The 20,856-nt window shown below is 44.4% G+C and overlaps 1 protein-coding gene across 1 annotated transcript in view; it reads right to left on the bottom strand.

Annotated features, from left to right (window-relative positions):
* Window positions 1-20,162, bottom strand: part of LOC121579852 (carnosine synthase 1-like) — a 32,616-nt gene extending 12,454 nt beyond the window's left edge. The window contains exons 1-3 of the mRNA XM_041894786.2: window positions 20,085-20,162; window positions 11,597-11,771; window positions 11,023-11,112 (exon numbers count right to left, since the gene is read on the bottom strand). Coding sequence (XP_041750720.1) covers window positions 11,023-11,112; window positions 11,597-11,771; window positions 20,085-20,087 — 268 coding nt within the window. The 5' untranslated portion in view covers window positions 20,088-20,162. The remainder of the gene's footprint in view (window positions 1-11,022; window positions 11,113-11,596; window positions 11,772-20,084) is intronic.
* Between the last annotated feature and the right edge of the window lie 694 nt (window positions 20,163-20,856).

Raw genomic sequence — 20,856 nt, 5'->3', positions numbered from 1 at the left:
GTTATTTGATAATGACACTAATGAATCCCATAAAAGGATTGCCGTTCCAATATATACACTACATGACCAAAAGTATGTGGACACCTGCTCGTCGAACGTCTCATTCCAAAATCATGGGCATTAATATGGAGTTGGTCCCCCCTTTGCTGCTATAACAGCCTCCACTCTTCTGGGAAGGCTTTCCACTAGATTTACATTTGATTTACATTAGATGTTGGAACATTGCTGCGGGGACAAGAGCATTAGTGAGGTCGGGCACTGATGTTGGGCGATTAGGCCTGGCTCGCAGTCAGCGTTCCAATTCATCTCAAAGTTGTTCGATGGGGTTGGCCAATCAAGTTCTTCCACACTGATCTTGACAAATCATTTCTGTATATTCTCGCTTTGTGCACAGGGGCATTGTCATGCTGAAACAGGAAAGGGCCTTCCCAAAACTGTTGCCACAAAGTTGGAAGCACAGAATCGTCTAGAATGTCATGGTATGCTGTAGCATTAAGATTTCCCTTCACTGGAACTAAGAAGCCTGAACCATGAAAAACAGCCCCAGACCATTATTCCTCTTCCACCCATCTTTACAGTTGGCACTCTGCATTGGGGCAGGTAGCGTTCTCCTGGCATCCACCAAACCCAGATTTGTCAGTCGGACTGCCAGATGGTGAAGCGTGATTCATCACTCCAGAGAACACGTTTCCACTGCTCCAGTGTCTAATGGCGGTGAGCTTTACACCACTCCAACCAACGCTTGTCATTGCGCATGTTGATCTTAAGGTTTTGTGCGGCTGCTCGGCCATGGAAACCCATTTCATGAAGCTCCCGACGAACAGTTATTATGCTGACATTGCTTTCCAGTGCAGTTTGGAACTCGGTAGTGAGTCTTGCAACCGAGGACAGACGATTTTTACGCGCTACATGCTTCAGCACTCGGCGGTCCCTACCACTTCGCAGCTGAGCTGTTGTTGCTCCTAGACGTTTCCACTTCACAATAACAGCACTTACAGTTGACCGGGGAAGCTCAAGCAGGGCAGAAATTTGACGAACTGACTTGTTGGAAAGGTGGCATCCTATGACGGTGGCACGTTGAAAGTCACTGAGCTCTTCAGTAAGGCCATTCTACTGCCAATGTTTGTCTACGGAGATTGCATGGCTATGTGCTCGATTTTATACATCTCTCAGCAACGGGTGTGGCTGAAATAGCTGAATCTACTAATTTGAATGGGTGTCCACATACTTTTTTATATCTAGTGTGTTTTACTGGTGCTCTGGCAAGGCAAAGTTTTTAGGTCCATAGATGGTTAAGAAAACTATGTACAATCTAACGCCATTCTGTTAGGCACTAAGGGACACTTGGAAGACCTCTTGGAAGACCTCTTGGAAAACACTTTTGCACATACTTTGAAGGGTAAAGTTCTATGTTTTGGCAGATGCTCTAGCCAAACAGGCTTTTACATTGATTTACTGTCAGACTGATACCGGTAAGCACGTACTGGTACTGGTTGGTACAAAGTACCAATAAAGTGGAGTGATTACAGGATTCATACCCCCAAAAACTGTGACCACATTTTTTACTTTGTTTAGTCATTTTGACAGATGGAATTTCATGACTTTTCCATGACTTTGAATCAAATTTCCATGACCAGCAATTGGCGACGTCTCTACGTACACTACCGTTCAAAAGTTTGGGGTCACCTAGAAATGTCCTTGTTGTCACACCCTGGCCTTAGTTATCTTTGTTTTCACTAATATTTTAGTTAGGTCAGGGTGTGACATGGTGAAGTATGTGTTTTGGTTTGTCTAGGGGTTTGTAGATTTAATGGGGTAATGTCTTGTCTAGGTGTTTGTATGTTGATGGCTGCCTAGATTGGTTCTCAATTGGAGACAGCTGTGGTTTATTGTCTCTAATTGGGAGCCATATTTAAGGCAGCCATGGGCATCATGTGTTTGTGGGTAATTGTCTAAGTTGTACGTTTGTTGCTTGTCTGTGCACTTACGTTATTTAGCTTCACGGTCGTTTGTTGTTTTTTTGTAAGTTTTGGATAGTGTTCGGTTTCGTGTTTTTTTCTCTCTTCCATAATAAAGAGATGTATTTTGCACACGCTGCGCCTTGGTCCACCTCTATGCTTGACGATCGTGACAGAATTACCCACCACCAAAGGACCAAGCGGCGTGTCCAGGAGCCAAGGGTCTGGACATGGGAGGAGATTTTGGAAGGTAAAGGGTCTTGGACTTGGGAGGAAATCCTGGATGGGATGGATCGACGGCCATGGAGTGAAACAGTGGAGAGGCGACTGAGAGAGGAGCAACGGCGTCAGCAGGGCCATCGTCGGAGGGACGAGAGGCAACCCCAAAAAGTTTTTGGGGGGGGGCACATGGCTTGGGCGGCTGGGCAGCAGGAGGCTGCCACAGGGAGACGTGGAGAGAAGGCTACCGGTTTACGGGAGCCATTGGCGAGTAGAGGGAGGGAAGCAGTTGAGGCACGGCGTAAGAGACTGAGGTGTGTTACCAGTCCGGTCCGGCCCGTTCCTGATCCCCGGTTAAGGCCAGTGGTGTGTGTTCCCAGTACGGACCGGCCTGTTCCTACTCCACGCATCAAGCCCACGGTGTGCGTCGCCAGTCCAGCCCGGCCGGTTCCTGCTCCACGTACTAAGCCTACGGTGTACGTGGCCAGCCCAGCCCGACCTGTTCCTGCTCCACGTACCAGACCCACGGTGTGCGTCGCCAGTCCAGCCCGGCCGGTTCCTGCTCCACGTACTAAGCCTACGGTGTACGTCGCCAGCCCGACCCGGCCTGTTCCTGCCACTCGCACCAAACCTACGGTGCGCGTCGCCAGCCCGGTCCGGCCTGTTCCTGCCACCCGCACCAAGTCTACGGTGCGCGTCGCCAGCCCGACCCGGCCTGTTCCTGCCACTCGCACCAAACCTACGGTGCGCGTCGCCAGCCCGGTCCGGCCTGTTCCTGCTCCCCGCACTAGCCCTGAGATGCGTGTCCTCAGCCCGGGACCACCAGTTCCGGCACCACGCACTAGGCCTTATGTGCGTCCCCAGGGTCCAGCATGCCCTGTTCCTTCTCCCCGCACTAGACCTGAGATGCGGGTCCTCAGCCCGGTACCTCCAGTTCCGGCACCACGCACTAGGCCTTATGTGCGTCTCGGCCGGCCAGAGTCTGCCGTCTGCCTAACGGCGCCTGGACTGCCCGTCTGCCCAACGCCGTCTGAACTGTCCGTCTGCCAAGCGCTGCATGAACTGCCCGTCTGTACTGAGCCTGCTAAGCCGCCCGTCTGCCATGAGCCTTCAGAGCCGTCCGCCAGACAGGAGCCGCTAGAGCCTTCCGCCAGACAGGAGCCGCTAGAGCCTTCCGCCAGACAGGATCAGCCAGAGCCTTCCGCCAGACAGGATCAGCCAGAGCCTTCCGCCAGACAGGATCAGCCAGAGCCTTCCGCCAGCCATGAGCAGCCAGATCCGTCAGCCAGCCATGAGCAGCCAGATCCGTCAGCCAGCCATGAGCCGTCCAGCCAGGATCCGCCAGAGCCGTCCAGCCAGGATCCGCCAGAGCCGTCCAGCCAGGATCCGCCAGAGCCGTCCAGCCAGGATCCGCCAGAGCCGTCCAGCCGGGATCCGCCAGAGCCGTCCAGCCAGGATCCGCCAGCCAGCCAGGATCCGCCAGAGCCAGCCAGCCAGGATCCGCCATTCAGTCCGGTGCTGCCCCTTAGTCCGGTGCTGCCCCTTAGCCCGGTGCTGCCCCTTATCCTGGTGCTGCCCCATATCCTGGTGCTGCTCCTTATCCTGGTGCTGCCCCTTATCCTGGTGCTGCCCCTTAGTCCGGTGCTGCCCCTTAGTCCGGTGCTGCCCCTTAGCCCGGTGCTTCCCCTTATCCTGGTGCTGCTCCTTATCCTGGTGCTGCCCCTTAATCCAGTGGGGTTAAGTTGGAGGGTGGTCATTTGGAGGAGGCTACGAAAGCGGGTAGTGACTATGGTGGGGTGGGGACCACGACCAGTGCCAGAGCCGCCACCGTGGACAGACGCCCACCCAGACCCTCCCCTAGACTTTATGCAGGTGCGCCCGGAGTTCGCACCTTAAGGGGGGGGTTATGTCACACCCTGGCCTTAGTTATCTTTGTTTTCACTAATATTTTAGTTAGGTCAGGGTGTGACATGGTGAAGTATGTGTTTTGGTTTGTCTAGGGGTTTGTAGATTTAATGGGGTAATGTCTTGTCTAGGTGTTTGTATGTTGATGGCTGCCTAGATTGGTTCTCAATTGGAGACAGCTGTGGTTTATTGTCTCTAATTGGGAGCCATATTTAAGGCAGCCATGGGCATCATGTGTTTGTGGGTAATTGTCTAAGTTGTACGTTTGTTGCTTGTCTGTGCACTTACGTTATTTAGCTTCACGGTCGTTTGTTGTTTTTTTGTAAGTTTTGGATAGTGTTCGGTTTCGTGTTTTTTCTCTCTTCCATAATAAAGAGATGTATTTTGCACACGCTGCGCCTTGGTCCACCTCTATGCTTGACGATCGTGACACTTGTTTTCGAAAGAAAAGCAATTTCTTTGTCCATTAAAATAACATCAAATTGATCAGAAATACAGTGTAGACATTGTTAATGTTGTAAATGGCTATTGAAGCTGCAAACTGCCATTTTGTTAATGGAATATCTACATAGGCGTACAGAGGCCCATTATCAGCAACCATCAGTCCTGTGTTCCAATGGCACGTTGTGTTTGCTAATCCAAGTTTATCATTTTAAAAGGCTAATTGATCATTAGAAAACCCTTTTGCAATTATGTTAGCACAGCTGAAAACTGTTGTGCTGATTAAAGAAGCAATAAAACTGGCCTTCTTGAGACTAGTTGAGTGTCTGGAGCTTCCGCAATTGTGGGTTCGATTACAGGCTCAAAATGGCCAGAAACAAAGAACTTTCTCCTGAAACTTGTCAGTCTATTCTTGTTCTGAGAAATGAAGGCTATTCCCTGCGAGAAATTGCCAAGAAACTGAAGATCTCGTACAACGCTGTGTACTACTCCCTTCACAGAACAGCGCAAACTGTCTCTAACCAGAATAGAAAGAGGAGTGGGAGGCCCCGGTGCACAACTGAGCAAGAGGACAAATACATTAGAGTGTCTAGTTTGAGAAACAGACGCCTCACAGGTCCTCAACTGGCAGCTTCATTAAATAGTACCCACAAAACACCAGTCTCAACGTCAACAGCGAAGAGGCGACTCCGGGATGCTGACCTTCAAGGCAGAGTTGCAAAGAAAAATACATATCTCAGACATATCTCAGATATATATATATAAAAAAAAGATTAAGATGGGCAGTCTGAGATATGGCTTTTTCTTTGCAACTCTGCCTCCTGTAGCTCAGTTAGTAGAGCATGGCGCTTGCAATGCCAGGGTTGTGGGTTCGAGGCCCACGGGAGGCCAGTATGAAAAATGTATGCTCTCACTAACTGTAAATCGCTCTGGATAAGAGTGTCTGCTAAAATGACAAAATAAAATAAAAAATATATATATATTCAGTCAGGTTTTAGAAAGACATACTCCACTGATTCATGTCTACTTTACTTCACTGATTTCATCAGGAAAGAGATTGATGAGGGAAATCTCTGTGGAATGGTACTGCTTGACCTACAGAAGGCCTTTGATACAGTTAACCACTGTCTCCTAATCTCCAAACTGGATGCACTGGGATTAAGCAGTATCCCTCTAGGCTGGGTAAAGTCATATTTATCAGGTAGGGAGCAAGTAGTAGAGATTAATGATTCACTGTCTCAGGCAAAACCAATGAGTTGTGGCGTTCCACAGGGGAGTGTGCTTGGGCCTCTACTTTTTTTTTTTACTGTATATTAACGATATGAAAGATGCTTGTTCTTGCCGTCTATTCCTTTATGCGGATGACTCTACACATCTGGTGTCTCACAAAAGTAAAACTATTTTGGAGAGCATACTTAGCACAGAGCTTACTAACATTCGCAAATGGCTTGGAGATAATAAGCTATCTCTGCACAGGTAAAACTGAGGCAATTCTTTTGAGTTGGTCCTCTGAAATCAGAGTGGAGTTAGGGGGTGAGGTGCTGACTACAAAAACCTCTGTTAGCTACCTGGGATGCGTCCTTGATGGAAGCTTGGGAGGTGTGAGCATGGCCACTAAAGTGCTAGGGAAGGTTAATGCCAGCACTAAGTTTTTGGCTAGAAAGTCCAAGCTGCTGGATAAGGACTCCTGAAAGTGCTAGCCATTGCCCTCATTCAATACCATTTTGACTATGTTAGTACTTCCTGGTTTGGGGGCTTATCTAAGCTTCTGAAGGGGAAGCTCCAGATAGCCCAGAATAAGCTGATCAGGGTAGTATTGAAGGTGAGTCCACATACTCAAATAGGCAGGAGCTGCTTTCAGGAACTCAACTGGCTGCCTGTTGAGGCTAGGGTGTCCCAGATTAGACTGGCTTTGGTTTACAGGAGTATCTATGGTTCTGCAGATATCTAACTGATTACTTTCCCCGTGTTAGGGATGCACACAATGACAGCCCCAGATCAGGTGTTGCTAATGTGTACTTACACAGGTTCAGGAGTAATGCTGGGAATGGTACTTTCTTGTATACTGGAGCCTCAGAGTGGATTGAGTTGCCTCTGACCATAAAAACGACATCCTCTCTGGGCAGCTTTAAAAATGAAGTAAAAAACTGTTTGATGTCTTCTGTGCCCATATGAATGACCCCTATGATGTAACTGCAATGATGAGATACAGTGGGGAAAAAAGTATTTAGTCAGCCACCAATTGTGCAAGTTCTCCCACTTAAAAAGATGAGAGAGGCCTGTAATTTTCATCATAGGTACACGTCAACTATGACAGACAAATTGAGAATTTTTTTTCCAGAAAATCACATTGTAGGATTTTTAAAGAATTTATTTGCAAATTATGGTGGAAAATAAGAATCTGGTCACCTACAAAAAAGCAAGATTTCTGGCTCTCACAGACCTGTAACTTCTTATTTAAGAGGCTCCTCTGTCCTCCACTCGTTACCTGTATTAATGGCACCTGTTTGAACTTGTTATCAGGATAAAAGACACCTGTCCACAACCTCAAACAGTCACACTCCAAACTCCACTATGGCCAAGACCAAAGAGCTGTCAAAGGACACCAGAAACAAAATTGTAGACCTGCACCAGGCTGGGAAGACTGAATCTGCAATAGGTAAGCAGCTTGGTTTGAAGAAATCAACTGTGGGAGCAATTATTAGGAAATGGAAGACATACAAGACGAAGAAGGATGAGTACAACCCCAAGAACACCATCCCAACTGTGAAGCATGGAGGTGGAAACATCATTCTTTGGGGATGCTTTTCTGCAAAGGGGACAGGACGACTGCACCGTATTGAGGAGAGGATGGATGGGGCCATGTATCGCGAGATCTTGGCCAACAACCTCCTTCCCTCAGTAAGAGCATTGAAGATGGGTCGTGGCTGGGTCTTCCAGCATGACAACGACCCAAAACACACAGCCAGGGCAACTAAGGAGTGGCTCCGTAAGAAGCATCTCAAGGTCCTGGAGTGGCCTAGCCAGTCTCCAGACCTGAACCCAATAGAAAATCTTTGGAGGGAGCTGAAAGTCTGTATTGCCCAGCGACAGCCCCAAAACCTGAAGGATCTAGAGAAGGTCTGTATGGAGGAGTGGGCCAAAATCCCTGCTGCAGAGTGTGCAAACCTGGTCAAGACCTACAGGAAAAATATGATCTCTGTAATTACAAACAAAGGTTTCTGTACCAAATATTAAGTTCTGCTTTTCTGATGTATCAAATACTTATGTCATGCAATAAAATGCAAATTAATTACTTAAAAATCATACAATGTGATTTTCTGGATTTTTGTTTTAGATTCCGTCTCTCACAGTTGAAGTGTAACTATGATAAAAATGACAGACCTCTACATGCTTTGTAAGTAGGAAAACCTGCAAAATCGGCAGTGTATCAAATACTTGTTCTCCCCACTGTACAGTGGGGAAAAAAAGTATTTAGTCAGCCACCAATTGTGCAAGTTCTCCCACTTAAAAAGACGAGGGAGGCCTGTAATTTTCATCATAGGTACACGTCAACTATGACAGACAAATTGAGAAAAAAATATCCAGAAAATCACATTGTAGGATTTTTAATGAATTTATTTGCAAATTATGGTGGAAAATAAGTATTTGGTCACCTACAAACAAGCAAGATTTCTGGCTCTCACAGACCTGTAACTTCTTCTTTAAGAGGCTCCTCTGTCCTCCACTCGTTACCTGTATTAATGGCACCTGTTTGAACTTGTTATCAGTATAAAATACACCTGTCCACAACCTCAAACAGTCACACTCCAAACTCCACTATGGCCAAGACCAAAGAGCTGACAAAATTGTAGACCTGCAACAGGCTGGGAAGACTGAATCTGCAATAGGTAAACAGCTTGGTTTGAAGAAATCAACTGTGGGAGCAATTATTAGGAAATGGAAGACATACAAGACCACTGATAATCTCCCTCGATCTGGGGCTCCACGCAAGATCTCACCCTGTGGGGTCAAAATGATCACAAGAACGGTGAGCAAAAATCCCAGAACCACACAGGGGGACCTAGTGAATGACCTGCAGAGAGCTGGGACCAAAGTAACAAAGCCTACCATCAGTAACACACGACGCCGCCAGGGACTCAAATCCTGCAGTGCCAGACATGTCCCCCTGCTTAAGCCAGTACATGTCCAGGCCCGTCTGAAGTTTGCTAGAGTGCATTTGGTTGATCCAGAAGAGGATTGGGAGAATATCATATGGTCAGATGAAACCAAAATATAACTTTTTGGTAAAAACTCAACTCGTCGTGTTTGGAGGACAAAGAATGCTGAGTTGCATCCAAAGAACACCATACCTACTGTGAAGCATGCGGGTGGAAACATCATGCTTTGGGGCTGTTTTTCTGCAAAGGGACCAGGACGACTGATCCGTGTAAAGGAAAGAATGAATGGGGCCATGTATCGTGAGATTTTGAGTGAAACCTCCTTCCATCAGCAAGGGCATTGAAGATGAAACGTGGCTGGGTCTTTCAGCATGACAATGATCCCAAACACACCTCCCGGGCAACGAAGGAGTGGCTTCGTAAGAAGCATTTCAAGGTCCTGGAGTGGCCTAGCCAGTCTCCAGATCTCAACCCCATAGAAAATCTTTGGAGGGAGTTGAAAGTCTGTGTTGCCCAGCGACAGCCCCAAAACATTACTGCTCTAGAGGAGATCTGCATGGAGGAATGGGCCAAAATACCAGCAACAGTGTGTGAAAACCTTTTGAAGACTTACAGAAAACGTTTGACTTGTGTCATTGCCAACAAAGGGTAAATAACAAAGTATTGAGAAACTTTTGTTATTGACCAAATACTTATTTTCCACCATAATTTGCAAATAAATTCATTAAAAATCCTACAATGTGATTTTCTGGATTTTCTTTTCTAATTTTGTCTGTCATAGTTGACGTGTACCTATGATGAAAATTACAGGCCTCTCTCATCTTTTTAAGTGGGAGAACTTGCACAATTGGTGGCTGACTAAATACTTTTTTCCCCCACTGTATATGTTCTTCTTCTTTGTTTTTTGTTTTATTATCTCTTTGTCACATACTGTGTTCAACCGTTTTCGATCTTGCTTAGCCATCTTGTTTCAAGAGGACCACAATGGAAATATGTCCCAGACTTTATTGTGTGTTATCCTTGATGATTTTACTCATGTGCATGTATGGCTTTTACAAGTTTTATGTGTGCTTGTTTTTTTTTAATGGTTGAATTTTTAAACTAAACTAAAAAGAGATCAATGAAGCCCACTAGCAGTTGCCCAGGCTACTTTGCAGGCTGACTAGCATCTATTGATGTTTCAATGTCCCATACATTGGATGCCCAAATCAACTGGAAGTATCTATAAAACAAGTTGAAGCCACTTAATCCAAAAGAAAGGCTATATCTAATATTTTTTCCTAAAATTACTTTTCACGATTCACATGATTTGATTCACCGCGATTGAACAGAATCCCAACTAATACAATGGCGAAATGAACCGTTAGTTTCGTAAAAAATTATAGTTTCATCTAATCATACAAATTGTTCAAAAAAGTAAATCAACTTTGTATGGCCTTATTCGCGAGTGTCAGTAGAACAGGCGAAGAAAAAAGAATCAACATGCCACACAGGTGCTAGAAACCGCAACAAAAAAAATGCTAGAAGCTATACTACACTATACAGTAGACAGTGCTGTCATTTTGGCACTGAATGGTGATTTCTAGCGTTTTTTACCGTTATTTTTGTTGTTGTTGATATTTTATTAACTTTCAGAATTGATCAAAGGGCCTGTCTAAATTAATAAAATGGAACGGATCTGGCCGCTGGGCCGCCAGTTGAATAGTCCTGTGCTAGTGTCATATTCCGATCCTGGCTGATATGGTGATTATTATGTGATTGATAAAATATTTTTTTAAACTGTTCCTAAATAAATTACATTAACAGAAATTATTAAATTAATTTCCATGACTTTCCCTAAACTTTTCACATTTGATCATTTCCCAAAACTTTTCCAGGCCTGTGTCAAGCCCTGACTTATGGGACTCTAGTATGTTGAGTCAGGGTGTGGAGTTCTATGTGGTATTTTCTATGTTCTCATTCTAGGTTGTGTATTTCTATGTTTGGCCGGGTGTGATTCCCAATCAGAGGCAGCTGTCGCTCGTTGTCTCTGATTGGGGATCATACTGAAGTAGCCTATTGGCAATCAGTTGTTGTGGGTTCTTGTTCCGTGTGTAGGCTTGGTTTGTGTTTAGCCTGAGGACTTCACTTGGTTTGTTGTTTTGTTCGTGTGTTTATCGTTGAAATAAACATGTATGCATTTCACGCTGCGCCTTGGTCTGACCCGTCCTTAAACGAGCGTGACAGCCTGGAATCCACAATTGTAAAAATCTAGGTATTTTCCAGGATTTTCATGAAAGTACGAACCCTGGTGTACATATCTGTTGTGTTTTCTGTCTGGGTGTGTTCTGCTACCATACCTGGGCTCCGTTGGCCTGCCTCCAACAGCAGAGAGAGGTAGGGGAGGGGGGATCCCAAAACGCAGACACACATCTCAGAGTGACTCATACCTGGAAGAGAACACAGTAGAACAGCCAATAGTGGCATGGTCAAATTCCCCATGCATCAGTGCTGCAGCCTTTCATGAAATAGAAAGTAGTTAGGTCCAAAAACAACCATATAGGGGTCTGCAGACACTAAATAGGTAGGGGCTAGGGGAAGGGGCTAGATGTTGTTTTTTGGACCGTGCAAGAGTCAACGGAAACACACCTTGACACACCTGTTCACCTGCTAACCCAGTGACATATAGTACTAAACTCACTTGGTCTGGGTAACTGTGCAGGTTAAGATCCAGTGATAGGTTCACCTGGCCTGTAGGCTTAACTCTGGTTCAAGGGTTCAGAGAGTCGCAGGTAGAAATGTAAGGTGATAGAGCAGCCATGATTCCAATATCATAGGGATTGTAATAAACAGGGAGGTGTCTTTCTAGCCTGGTACACTTCTATCTGCCACATCCTGGATGTTTCAGCCTGGTGATCGTAGCTCGGGTCTCACCCTGTGGCAGTTCCTGTGTTTCAGGTAGGTCGATCTCCCTCAGAGCCTCCTGCAGGGTCTGGAACAGCGCCACCTCCTGGCTTGAGGACCGTGCCCTCGGTCCCCCAGTAGCACAGCCCCCTGGAGAGGAGGGGAGGCTGGGGACAACGGTGCTGGGGAGAGAGCTGAGAGAGAGCTGTGGGGGATAGGTGTGAGATGGACAGTGTGTGTGTGTGTGTGTGTGCGCACGCGCGCGTGTGTGTGTGTGCGAGAGAGCGATAATAATATAATAGGATTAATGAGAAAATAATATAAAGTTGAGAGAAGGAGACAGAGAAAGAAAACGTGTCATCAAAGGGATTGTATTATAATCTATACATTTATACTATATCTACAAATAATGAATAGTCTATAAACTAGGGATGGGAATTGCCAGGGACCTCACGATACGATATTATTACGGTACTTAGGTGTCGATACAATATGTCTTGTGATTCTAACTATTCTATATGTATTGCAATTCGATACTGTGATTTTATTGCGATTTCATGTTCCAAACATATTGGTCACTATATGTCTGCTGCAGAGAGACAAGAGAGATCATGAGAAAATGAGTTCTGATCAGTCATGGAAATAAAAGTGCTAAAAACATGTTGGCTCACTATTTTAAAAAGTATTGATATGCACTGAACAAAAATATAAATGCAGCAATTTCAAAGATTTTACTGAGTTACAGTTCATATAAGGAAATCAGTAAAATTGAATAAATTAATTAGGCCTTAATCTATGGATTTCACATGACTGGGAATACAGATATGAAGATACCTTAAAAAAAGGTAAGGGCATTGATCAGAAAACCAGAAGCATCTGGTGTGACCACCATTTGCCTCATGCAGCTCGACACATCTCCTTCGCATAGAGTTGATCAGGCTGTTGATTGTGGCCTGTGGAATGTTGTCCCCCTCCTTTTCAATGGCTGTGCAAAGTTGCTGGATATTGGTGGGAACTGGAACACGCTGTTGTACACGTCAATCCAGGGCATCCCAAACATGCTCAATGGGTGACATGTCTGGTGAGTATGCAGGCCAACATTTTCAGCTTCCAGGAATTGTGTACAGATGCTTGCGACATGGGGCCATGCATTATCACGCTGAAACATGAGGTGATGGCGGCGGATGAATGGCACGACAATGGGCCTCAGGATCTCATCACGGTATATCTGTGCGTTCAAATTGCCATTGATAAAATACAACTGTGTTCGTTGTCCGTAGCGTATGCCTGCCCATACCATAACCCCACCGCCACCATGGGGCACTCTGTTCACAACGTTGACATCAGCAAACCGCTTGCCCACATGACGCCATACACGCTGTCTGCCATCTGCCCAGTGCAGTTGAAACTGGGATTCAACCATGAACCAGCGTTTAAGTGGCCATTGAAGGTAAGCATTTGCACACTGAAGTCGATTATGACGCCGAACTGCAGTCAGGTCAAGACCCCGGTGAGGACAATGAGCACGCAGATGAGCTTCCCTGAGACGGTTTCTGACAGTTTGTGAAGAAATTCTTCAGTTGTGCAAACCTGGTCTCAGACGATCCCGCAGGTGAAGAAGCCGGATGTGGAGGTCCTGGGCTGGCGTGATTACACGTGGTCTGCAGTTGTGACGCCGGTTGGACATACTGCCAAATTCTCTAAAACAACGTTGGAGGCGGCTTATGGTAGAGAAATGAACATTAACTTATCTGGCAACAGCTCTGGTGGACATTCCTGCAGTCAGCATGCCAATTGCACTCTCCCTTAAAACTTTTGTTGTGTGACAAAACTGCACATTTGTGACTCGTTTCAGGAAACTAGACATATGTCACAGGTCACTACTTCACAGGAGACCCATTTGAATGTAAACTTTTTTATTTTTTTATTAAAATGCGTTTTTTTTGGCAGAAATGCCTTCTGGAACATGTGAACTTTCATGTACCTTAATAACAAACTTGTATGCCATCTGTAAATACTAATAACATTGTTAAATTACGAGCCTAGTTGGTTAAGCCACAGGAAAATACAGCAACCTTCCTACTAGCCATTATTGGCTGAGATAATGAGTGGGCTGGACATGCCGAGAGAGGAGTTCGGATTGGTCTGCCATATAGAAGGCTTCTGTCTATTTGAGCTGGTCAGTATGTGTAGGTAATCCTGTCTAACGCAGCTTTTTTTAATGTATCGTGTGATAGCTAAAGAGATGGAGAAAACACCTGTCTCCGGATTACATCTTCAAACTAAGGGCAACCATGCATGGCATCCGTGACAGGGAGACACGTCCATCATGCATGATGATGTATACATGTAAGATAGTCTAGCTAGCTACATTTTCAGATATTACACGTTTCTAATTTTGACAGAAAGTGGTTTCATTTCAAGTTAAAGTGTACTAACGTTAGCTGGCTGGCTGGCTCGCTAGCTAACATTACGTGTATGATGTTATTATTCGTATCTCAGAGCCGTTTGCTTGGCTAGTTAGACTAGAGCCTAAAGTTAGCTAACTGCCTGGCTCGCAAGCTAACGTTATGTGCATGATGTTATTATTCATATATCTCAGAGCTGTTTGCTTGGATAGTTAGAGCCTAATGTTAGCTAGCTAACATTGAACCTGGTTGGGTAGCTACCACTACCAGCAGATTCATGCGAGGGTAGTAACGTCATGTTTTGGCACTTTGGTTCAATGTTTAACTAGCTAACGTTAGCTGGCTGGCTCGCTAGCTAACGTTACGTATATGATGTTATTATTCGTATCTCAGAGCTGGTTGCTTAGAATGAATTTACAAACGCACAACACCCGTTGAATATGGCCGGTGTCAGTAAACTTCGGCAAAAAAGCGTAATGAAATTGTTGCCAGCAGAGCTGGTTAGGCTGTTTTCATGTTATCCAGAGGTAAACAATGAACCATAATCCCAATTTTGTATCTGAAAGGAAATAGCAAGCTAGCCAATGTTAGCCAGTTAGCTTGGGTGCTTTACTGCCGCTGTGAGGTCAGAACGCTCGGATCAACCCTACTCATCGGCCAGAGCGTCAAGTCTGCACTCTGAACGCTCTGAGAGCAAAACAAGATGGGTGGGGCTAAAGCTTAAGAGGGTGTGAACGATGCTGAATGGGTGTAGACAAAGAAGAGCTCTTCACTAGGTACCAAAACATTCAAAGGCCATTTTCTCAAAAGTGAGATTACAAGTTTATCAACTTTCAAAGCAGAATTACTTTCCAATTGTTCCCTTAAATGCAATGTATGATATACCATTTTGTAGCTCGGTGTCTATGCTTTTATCCAATGTAAAAAACACAATTTCAAATTTTGCTACATAAGACCGAATCAAGGTGGTCAGTCACATTTTAGAGTGGCCTTTTATTGTCCCCAGCACAGGGTGCACGCACCTGTGTAATGATCATGCTGTTTAATTAGCTTCTTGATCTGCCACACCGGTCAGGTGGATGGATTATATTGAAAAAGAAAAGGAGAGCCGCACATTCTAGGAGCTCAGATGCAATAATTTAATAACCTAATAACCAACAAGCTGTCTTCACCTGGGTATGGATGAATTATCTTGGCAAATGAGAAATGCTCACTAACAGGGTTGTAAACAAAATTGTGCACAACATTTTAGAGAAATAAGCTTTTGTGTGTATGGAACATTTCAGGGATCTTTTATTTCAGCTCATGAAACATGGCACCAACACTTTACATGTTGCATTTATATTTTTGTTCAGTGTAATATCGTCCAAATTGTATATTGCGATAGTTAACTGCATCGATCCCCACCCCCCCATCATTACTATAAACTACTTAAAAACCCTTTACAAACCCTTCATGAACTGCTTTTCCTTGATGTAAGGTATGAACACTTTTCCCCCCCAATTGATTTCCAACCAGTTTCCCTTTCCAACTATAAATAATTAATAGTCAATAAACCATTCCATGATGTAAATTGTGAACACAACTTTTCCAAAGACTGTCTGAGAGGGGAACATGAACGTCAGAGTCACACTGATACTGTTAAACACATGCCACTGACAGCTGACACTTCCTTGAGAGAGGAACGTGAACTTCAGTCACAATGATAATGTTAAACACATGCGACTGACAGCTGTGTGTGTGTGTGTGTGTGTGTACATACAATACCGCATCACACCCACGTAGTAAACACACTCTTTCGTTAGCATAAACACACACGCAGTTATGGTCCTATGGCTTTTTAAACACTGGAATGTATTCCAACAAAGTATGGATTGATATGGCCGCCAGCAAACATTGAATGCTACGATCTCTCTTTTATGTTTATAGGGTTTATATTATAATCAAATCAGTCATTTACAGCTATACTGTTTGAAGTTGATCTTTTTTTAGAACATAAAATGTTATTTCAGAATATTTATTAGTTAGCTGGCTAAAGCATTGAACTTGCATTGTGAAATTCTCCATGGCTCTGTATACCTTCCATACCAGGTTATGTGGGCGCTCAGATCAGATATTACACACAAACAAACCGCATGCATTAATTATTTATGCAAAACAATCACCTACACAGAAACGACATTGTTTGGTACGCAGTCATTCGAGAGAACTATACACACGGTCCACTTGTTCTCCTTTAAACCTCTCTCTTTGTCAAGAGGGGTATCCTACGAAGCAAGCTAGATCTACTCAGGGTTTTCAAAAACTAACCAGCTTCAGTTAGCTTCACATTCCAGCTCAGGCTTTATCCGTACTACGACGGTGGATGTTGCTCATCCGCCTACAGCCAACTCTAGCAGGCTTGTAACTGCGCATGCATGTCACACATGGCTAGTCGAACGCTGAAGTCTGCATTGAAGACAATGGTGAAACATCAATCCATGGCCAAGTCAGTGACATTTTCATTTGTGCCGAAATCGAAACAAAAACAAAAAACACAAAATCGTGCAAATTCAGCAGGCTATGGTGTGAAATAAGCTTTTAGAAGTGCCGTCTAGATAAAATGTCCAGAAATGACCACTCAAAACCCGCCCACAATGCCTGAAAACTAGCCTAAAATATTTTAACTGCTATGATTGGAAATGCTATGATTGGAAATGCGCATATGCATAACTATAGATAAATCCGAAAGGAGAGTTTGAGGGATGAAAGCTGGACAGAGGATCTCGAAATCTCTGTGCAAGAAACACTTGTACGAACTTCAAAAAACGAATGTTAGGCTATTTATTTTCAGGCATTTGTGCCGTATTATGTGCCAGATGTTAAGACTGCAAACCTGCAAACCGTTATAAATGAATTGACATGTCATTTCAATAAGCATTGGCTAGGCCAATTGACTAAAATCTGGGTTTATGATTGTAATTTAATTTTGCCATGGTTTGGTTAGCTAGAACTAGATGCAGGTAGCATATAGCCCCTGATAGGCCTACATCTAATTTCAGATAGCCTACAGTAATTTAGGCAAGATGTAAAATGAACGATTTAGCAACTTGCATAGTTCAAATTGACAGATTAATTTATTCAACATGAATAGCGAGGCGATTTCGAGGTAAGAAGTGCTGCTGTTGCCCAATAGCCTGCTGGAATAGGCTACTGAGGACACTGAGGGTCGTAATTTCAATCACTGAATCATATATTAATAATATGGATGTTTTAAAAAAAACCTGTAGCCTAATCTGACTGACTGTTACCTTCAATCTAATGCATTCTGACTACAGCTGATCGGCAATTGCGATAGAACTGTGACCATGATCACAATTGATAACTTTCAATTTCATTAACTAAACATGGCCATTAATAATTGCATAACAACACAAGGCTACAACAACAATAAACTGAAGTTATAGGCTATTTATTAAATCTGTTTGCCAGCTCCAAGTAGGCTACACAAGTAGCACAAATTGATTTGCAATGGCTCCAGTGATATCTTTTCAACATATTTATTGTAAAGTATTTTATTTTATTGTAAAAGTATTTATTGCTAAAGTAGCCTACAATAGCATATAAATTAATAGCCTACTTGATGGCCAACAGATACAAATGTATCATTCTCCACATTTAATGTCAGTTTCATGGTGCACTTTTCAGAAGCACGCAAGGGAGTTCCATAACGTCCATTTAAAATTTCCACTCGCACAGCACAGGGCTCAAGACCCAAGAACTGAGCATGCCTACAACCCTTGCTTGATATGGTTTTCCATAAGCAAAGTCGACATTAGAATTAAGCAATAAGGCCCGAGGGGGGTTAAGGGCTGTTCTTATGCAGGATGCACCGCAGTGCCTGGATACAGGCCTTAGCCGTGGTATATTGGCAATATACCACAAACACCCGAGGTGCCTTATTGCTATTATAAACTGGTTACCAACTTAATAAGAGCAGTAAAAATAATTGTTTGTATGGTCTAATATACCACATCATTCAGCCAATCAGCTTTCAGAGCTCGAACCACCCAGTTTATAATGCAGTTTAAACCACCTCCTAGCTAATGTATCTAATGCGCTCTAGAGCACCTAAAGTCGTTTTCCTGTGCTTTGTCGCTGTTATTTTCAGTTCTAGCACCTTAATATGGAAAAAGGGTTGGAAATACATTAGGTTGTCTCCGTAATGACAATCTAACCTACAACTGGTAAAAAGTTGACACGACAAGCGCGCGTGCTGCTCTGTCTCCTCTCACTCAAGTCACTCAGCTGCAGTGCTCAATCTCAACACACACATGCCTATTGCCCTCCCCTCCCCACCACTCACTCACTAAGCAACAGGCTGCCTCACTGCCTGATAGTCAGCAGCAGCAGGTCACTGTGAAATATATATTTTAAAGAAAAATGTCAGGGCGGCCGCGGTGCAATTTAGGAGTAGCGCAAAAACCTGCAACCAATACATTTTCACCCACAACATCGTTTTCAAAGTAGCCCAATTTGCAGCAAACCCGCGGACAAGGCAACCCTGTACAAAAGTGTTGCTGTGCATTAAGTTTAAAATGCAGTCTGTCATATTTAATCAGTCGTCTTCCTCAAATGAAGGGGAAAGTGATGCGATCTTTGCAAGAGGGTGGGAATCTGATTCAATTGGTCCTCAACTCGCAGCTAAATCATTTCATTCAGGGGAAGTGGAGTTAGCCTTGAGTTAGCCTGACCCGGAGCAGGTTAGATCTGAAGGATTCGTTGCCATAGCTAAAAGGTGAGCCACTTTCGTATTACCGGTTATCCCGAGTTGAACTCAGTTGACCAAAGTTACCTCGCTCACTCCTCAACCTGCTGCCATTGTTTTTTATTTTATTTTATTTTTTTGTGTACTTTTACCCCTTTTTCTCCCCAATTGGTAGTTACAGTCTTGTCCCATCGCTGCAACTCCCCTACGGACTCAGGAGAGGCGAAGGTCGAGAGCCATGCGTCCTCCGAAACACGACCCTGCCAAGCCACACTGCTTCTTGACACACTGCTCGCTTAACCCGGAAGCCAGCTGCATCAATGTGTCGGAGGAAACACCGTCCAGCTGGCAACTGAAGTCAGCTTGCAGGTGCCCGGCCTGCCACAGGGAGTCTCTAGAGCGCGATGGGACAAGGAAATCCCGGCCGGCCAAACCCTCCCCTAACCCGGACGGCGCTGGGCCAATTGTGCGCCGCCTCATGGGTCTCCCGGCAAGCTGTGACACAGCCTGGGATCGAACCCAGGTCTGTAGTGATGCAGTGCCTTAGACCGCTGCGCCACTCGGGAGGCCCTACCTTTCTATTTCTAACTTCTTTCCTACTGGCTACTGGTACACACCTGAAGGGGTTTACTCTACTGTTTAATTCCCACCACCACCAGCTACAGTAGTTTGCTGCTTCATCACAGTAATATCATGTCATATGAAAGAATGCCAAGGTTTTCAGTTTCACATACTGTAAAAAATATTAAATGAAACTATAAATACTGCAGGAAATACAGCCCCACCTCTCGCTCTGCATTACTTGCACTATAACCTCTGTAAATCACACTTGACACTCTAAATTTAACACGATACGCAAAGACCCTCAGACACTGTTTCTCACACAGACAGTACACAGACAGTACACAGACAACAGGCAGAACTGTAACGGTTCCGAGAGTAACATTGCAGCTGCTTTCCCTCCAATCTCTCCTTATTCCGCTACACAGCAATATCTCTTCTTTACACCCCTTCCTTTGGTCTCTGACACCCTCAGTCTCTCTCCCTCTTTCATTCCTCGCTCTATCCCTGATTTTCTGGGACATTATTGTCACAAAACAAAAGCACTGTACGGCATTGTATTTCAACACAAACATGTTGCACTCAATTGCATTTGCATCTTTGAAGACTTATCATCTGACAAGGATTCAAATATCTTCATGCAATAACATACAACATGGAAAAACACTATCTCATTCACACAATTACAAGAAAAGCTTTTCAGAAAAGCTAAGGAACACTTGCTTAAAATAGAAACATTGAACACCTGCCGATATAAACTCACATCAACGTTCATTCAACTAATCTGTCTTTCTCAACTCACCATAGTGTCTGCAGTGACCAAGTGGCAACCTGGAAATGACAGAAAGAGGAAGAAAGTGAGAGGGGTAAGGAAAGAGAGAGGGAGGGAGCAGGCTGGAAAGGGTCAGAGGAGGGTTCAGAGGAGGGAGGGAGGGGTCAGAGGAGGGAGTGGTCAGAAAGAAGAAAAGTGCAGCATGCAGATAGCAGAGAAGAAGAGTACAAGTAAAAACATAACAAATGACATGCTATGTAATCTCTTGTAAAAAGTAATATCTTGTAAAAGGCCCATTTGAGCCTAATACATTTAAGTTGTAACATTATTAGTACGCTGACCGATATTGACTTTGTAAAAAACAACACATTGTGAGCACCCGGCACTTCCATTGACCTTGGAGATCACAGGAATGCCAACCTGTTGTTCTATTATAATAACACATACTTCTTGGCGTAGTCTGCAAATGGGCATCCATTTTTCACTTAGTTTACCGTTTTCCAACGTTCATTCCTTTTCTGTAATTGAAATTCAATACAACTTGACTCTCTGATACGACGCTGTTATCGTTGGCCTTTAATGTCTGAACTTTGCCAATGTAAACAGACGGAGTAGATTGCAGGTCTCCAGGACGGGCGTTGATTGGCAGGGGATCTAAGGAGCCAGGCTGTACCTCTGCACCAGCTGACAGGCTCTACAGGTGAGTGTCGACTAAGGGACGTTCCCCTACCTTATCAGGTGCCATGCAGGTATAGGACAGGTATAGGGCACATTTTAACAGTCCGACACTATCAGTCGGTCT

The sequence above is a fragment of the Coregonus clupeaformis genome, chromosome 2 (genome assembly GCF_020615455.1).
Source record: "Coregonus clupeaformis isolate EN_2021a chromosome 2, ASM2061545v1, whole genome shotgun sequence".
In the NCBI taxonomy this organism is placed as follows: Eukaryota; Metazoa; Chordata; class Actinopteri; order Salmoniformes; family Salmonidae; genus Coregonus; species Coregonus clupeaformis.
This window is presented reverse-complemented; position numbering and strand designations above follow the sequence as displayed.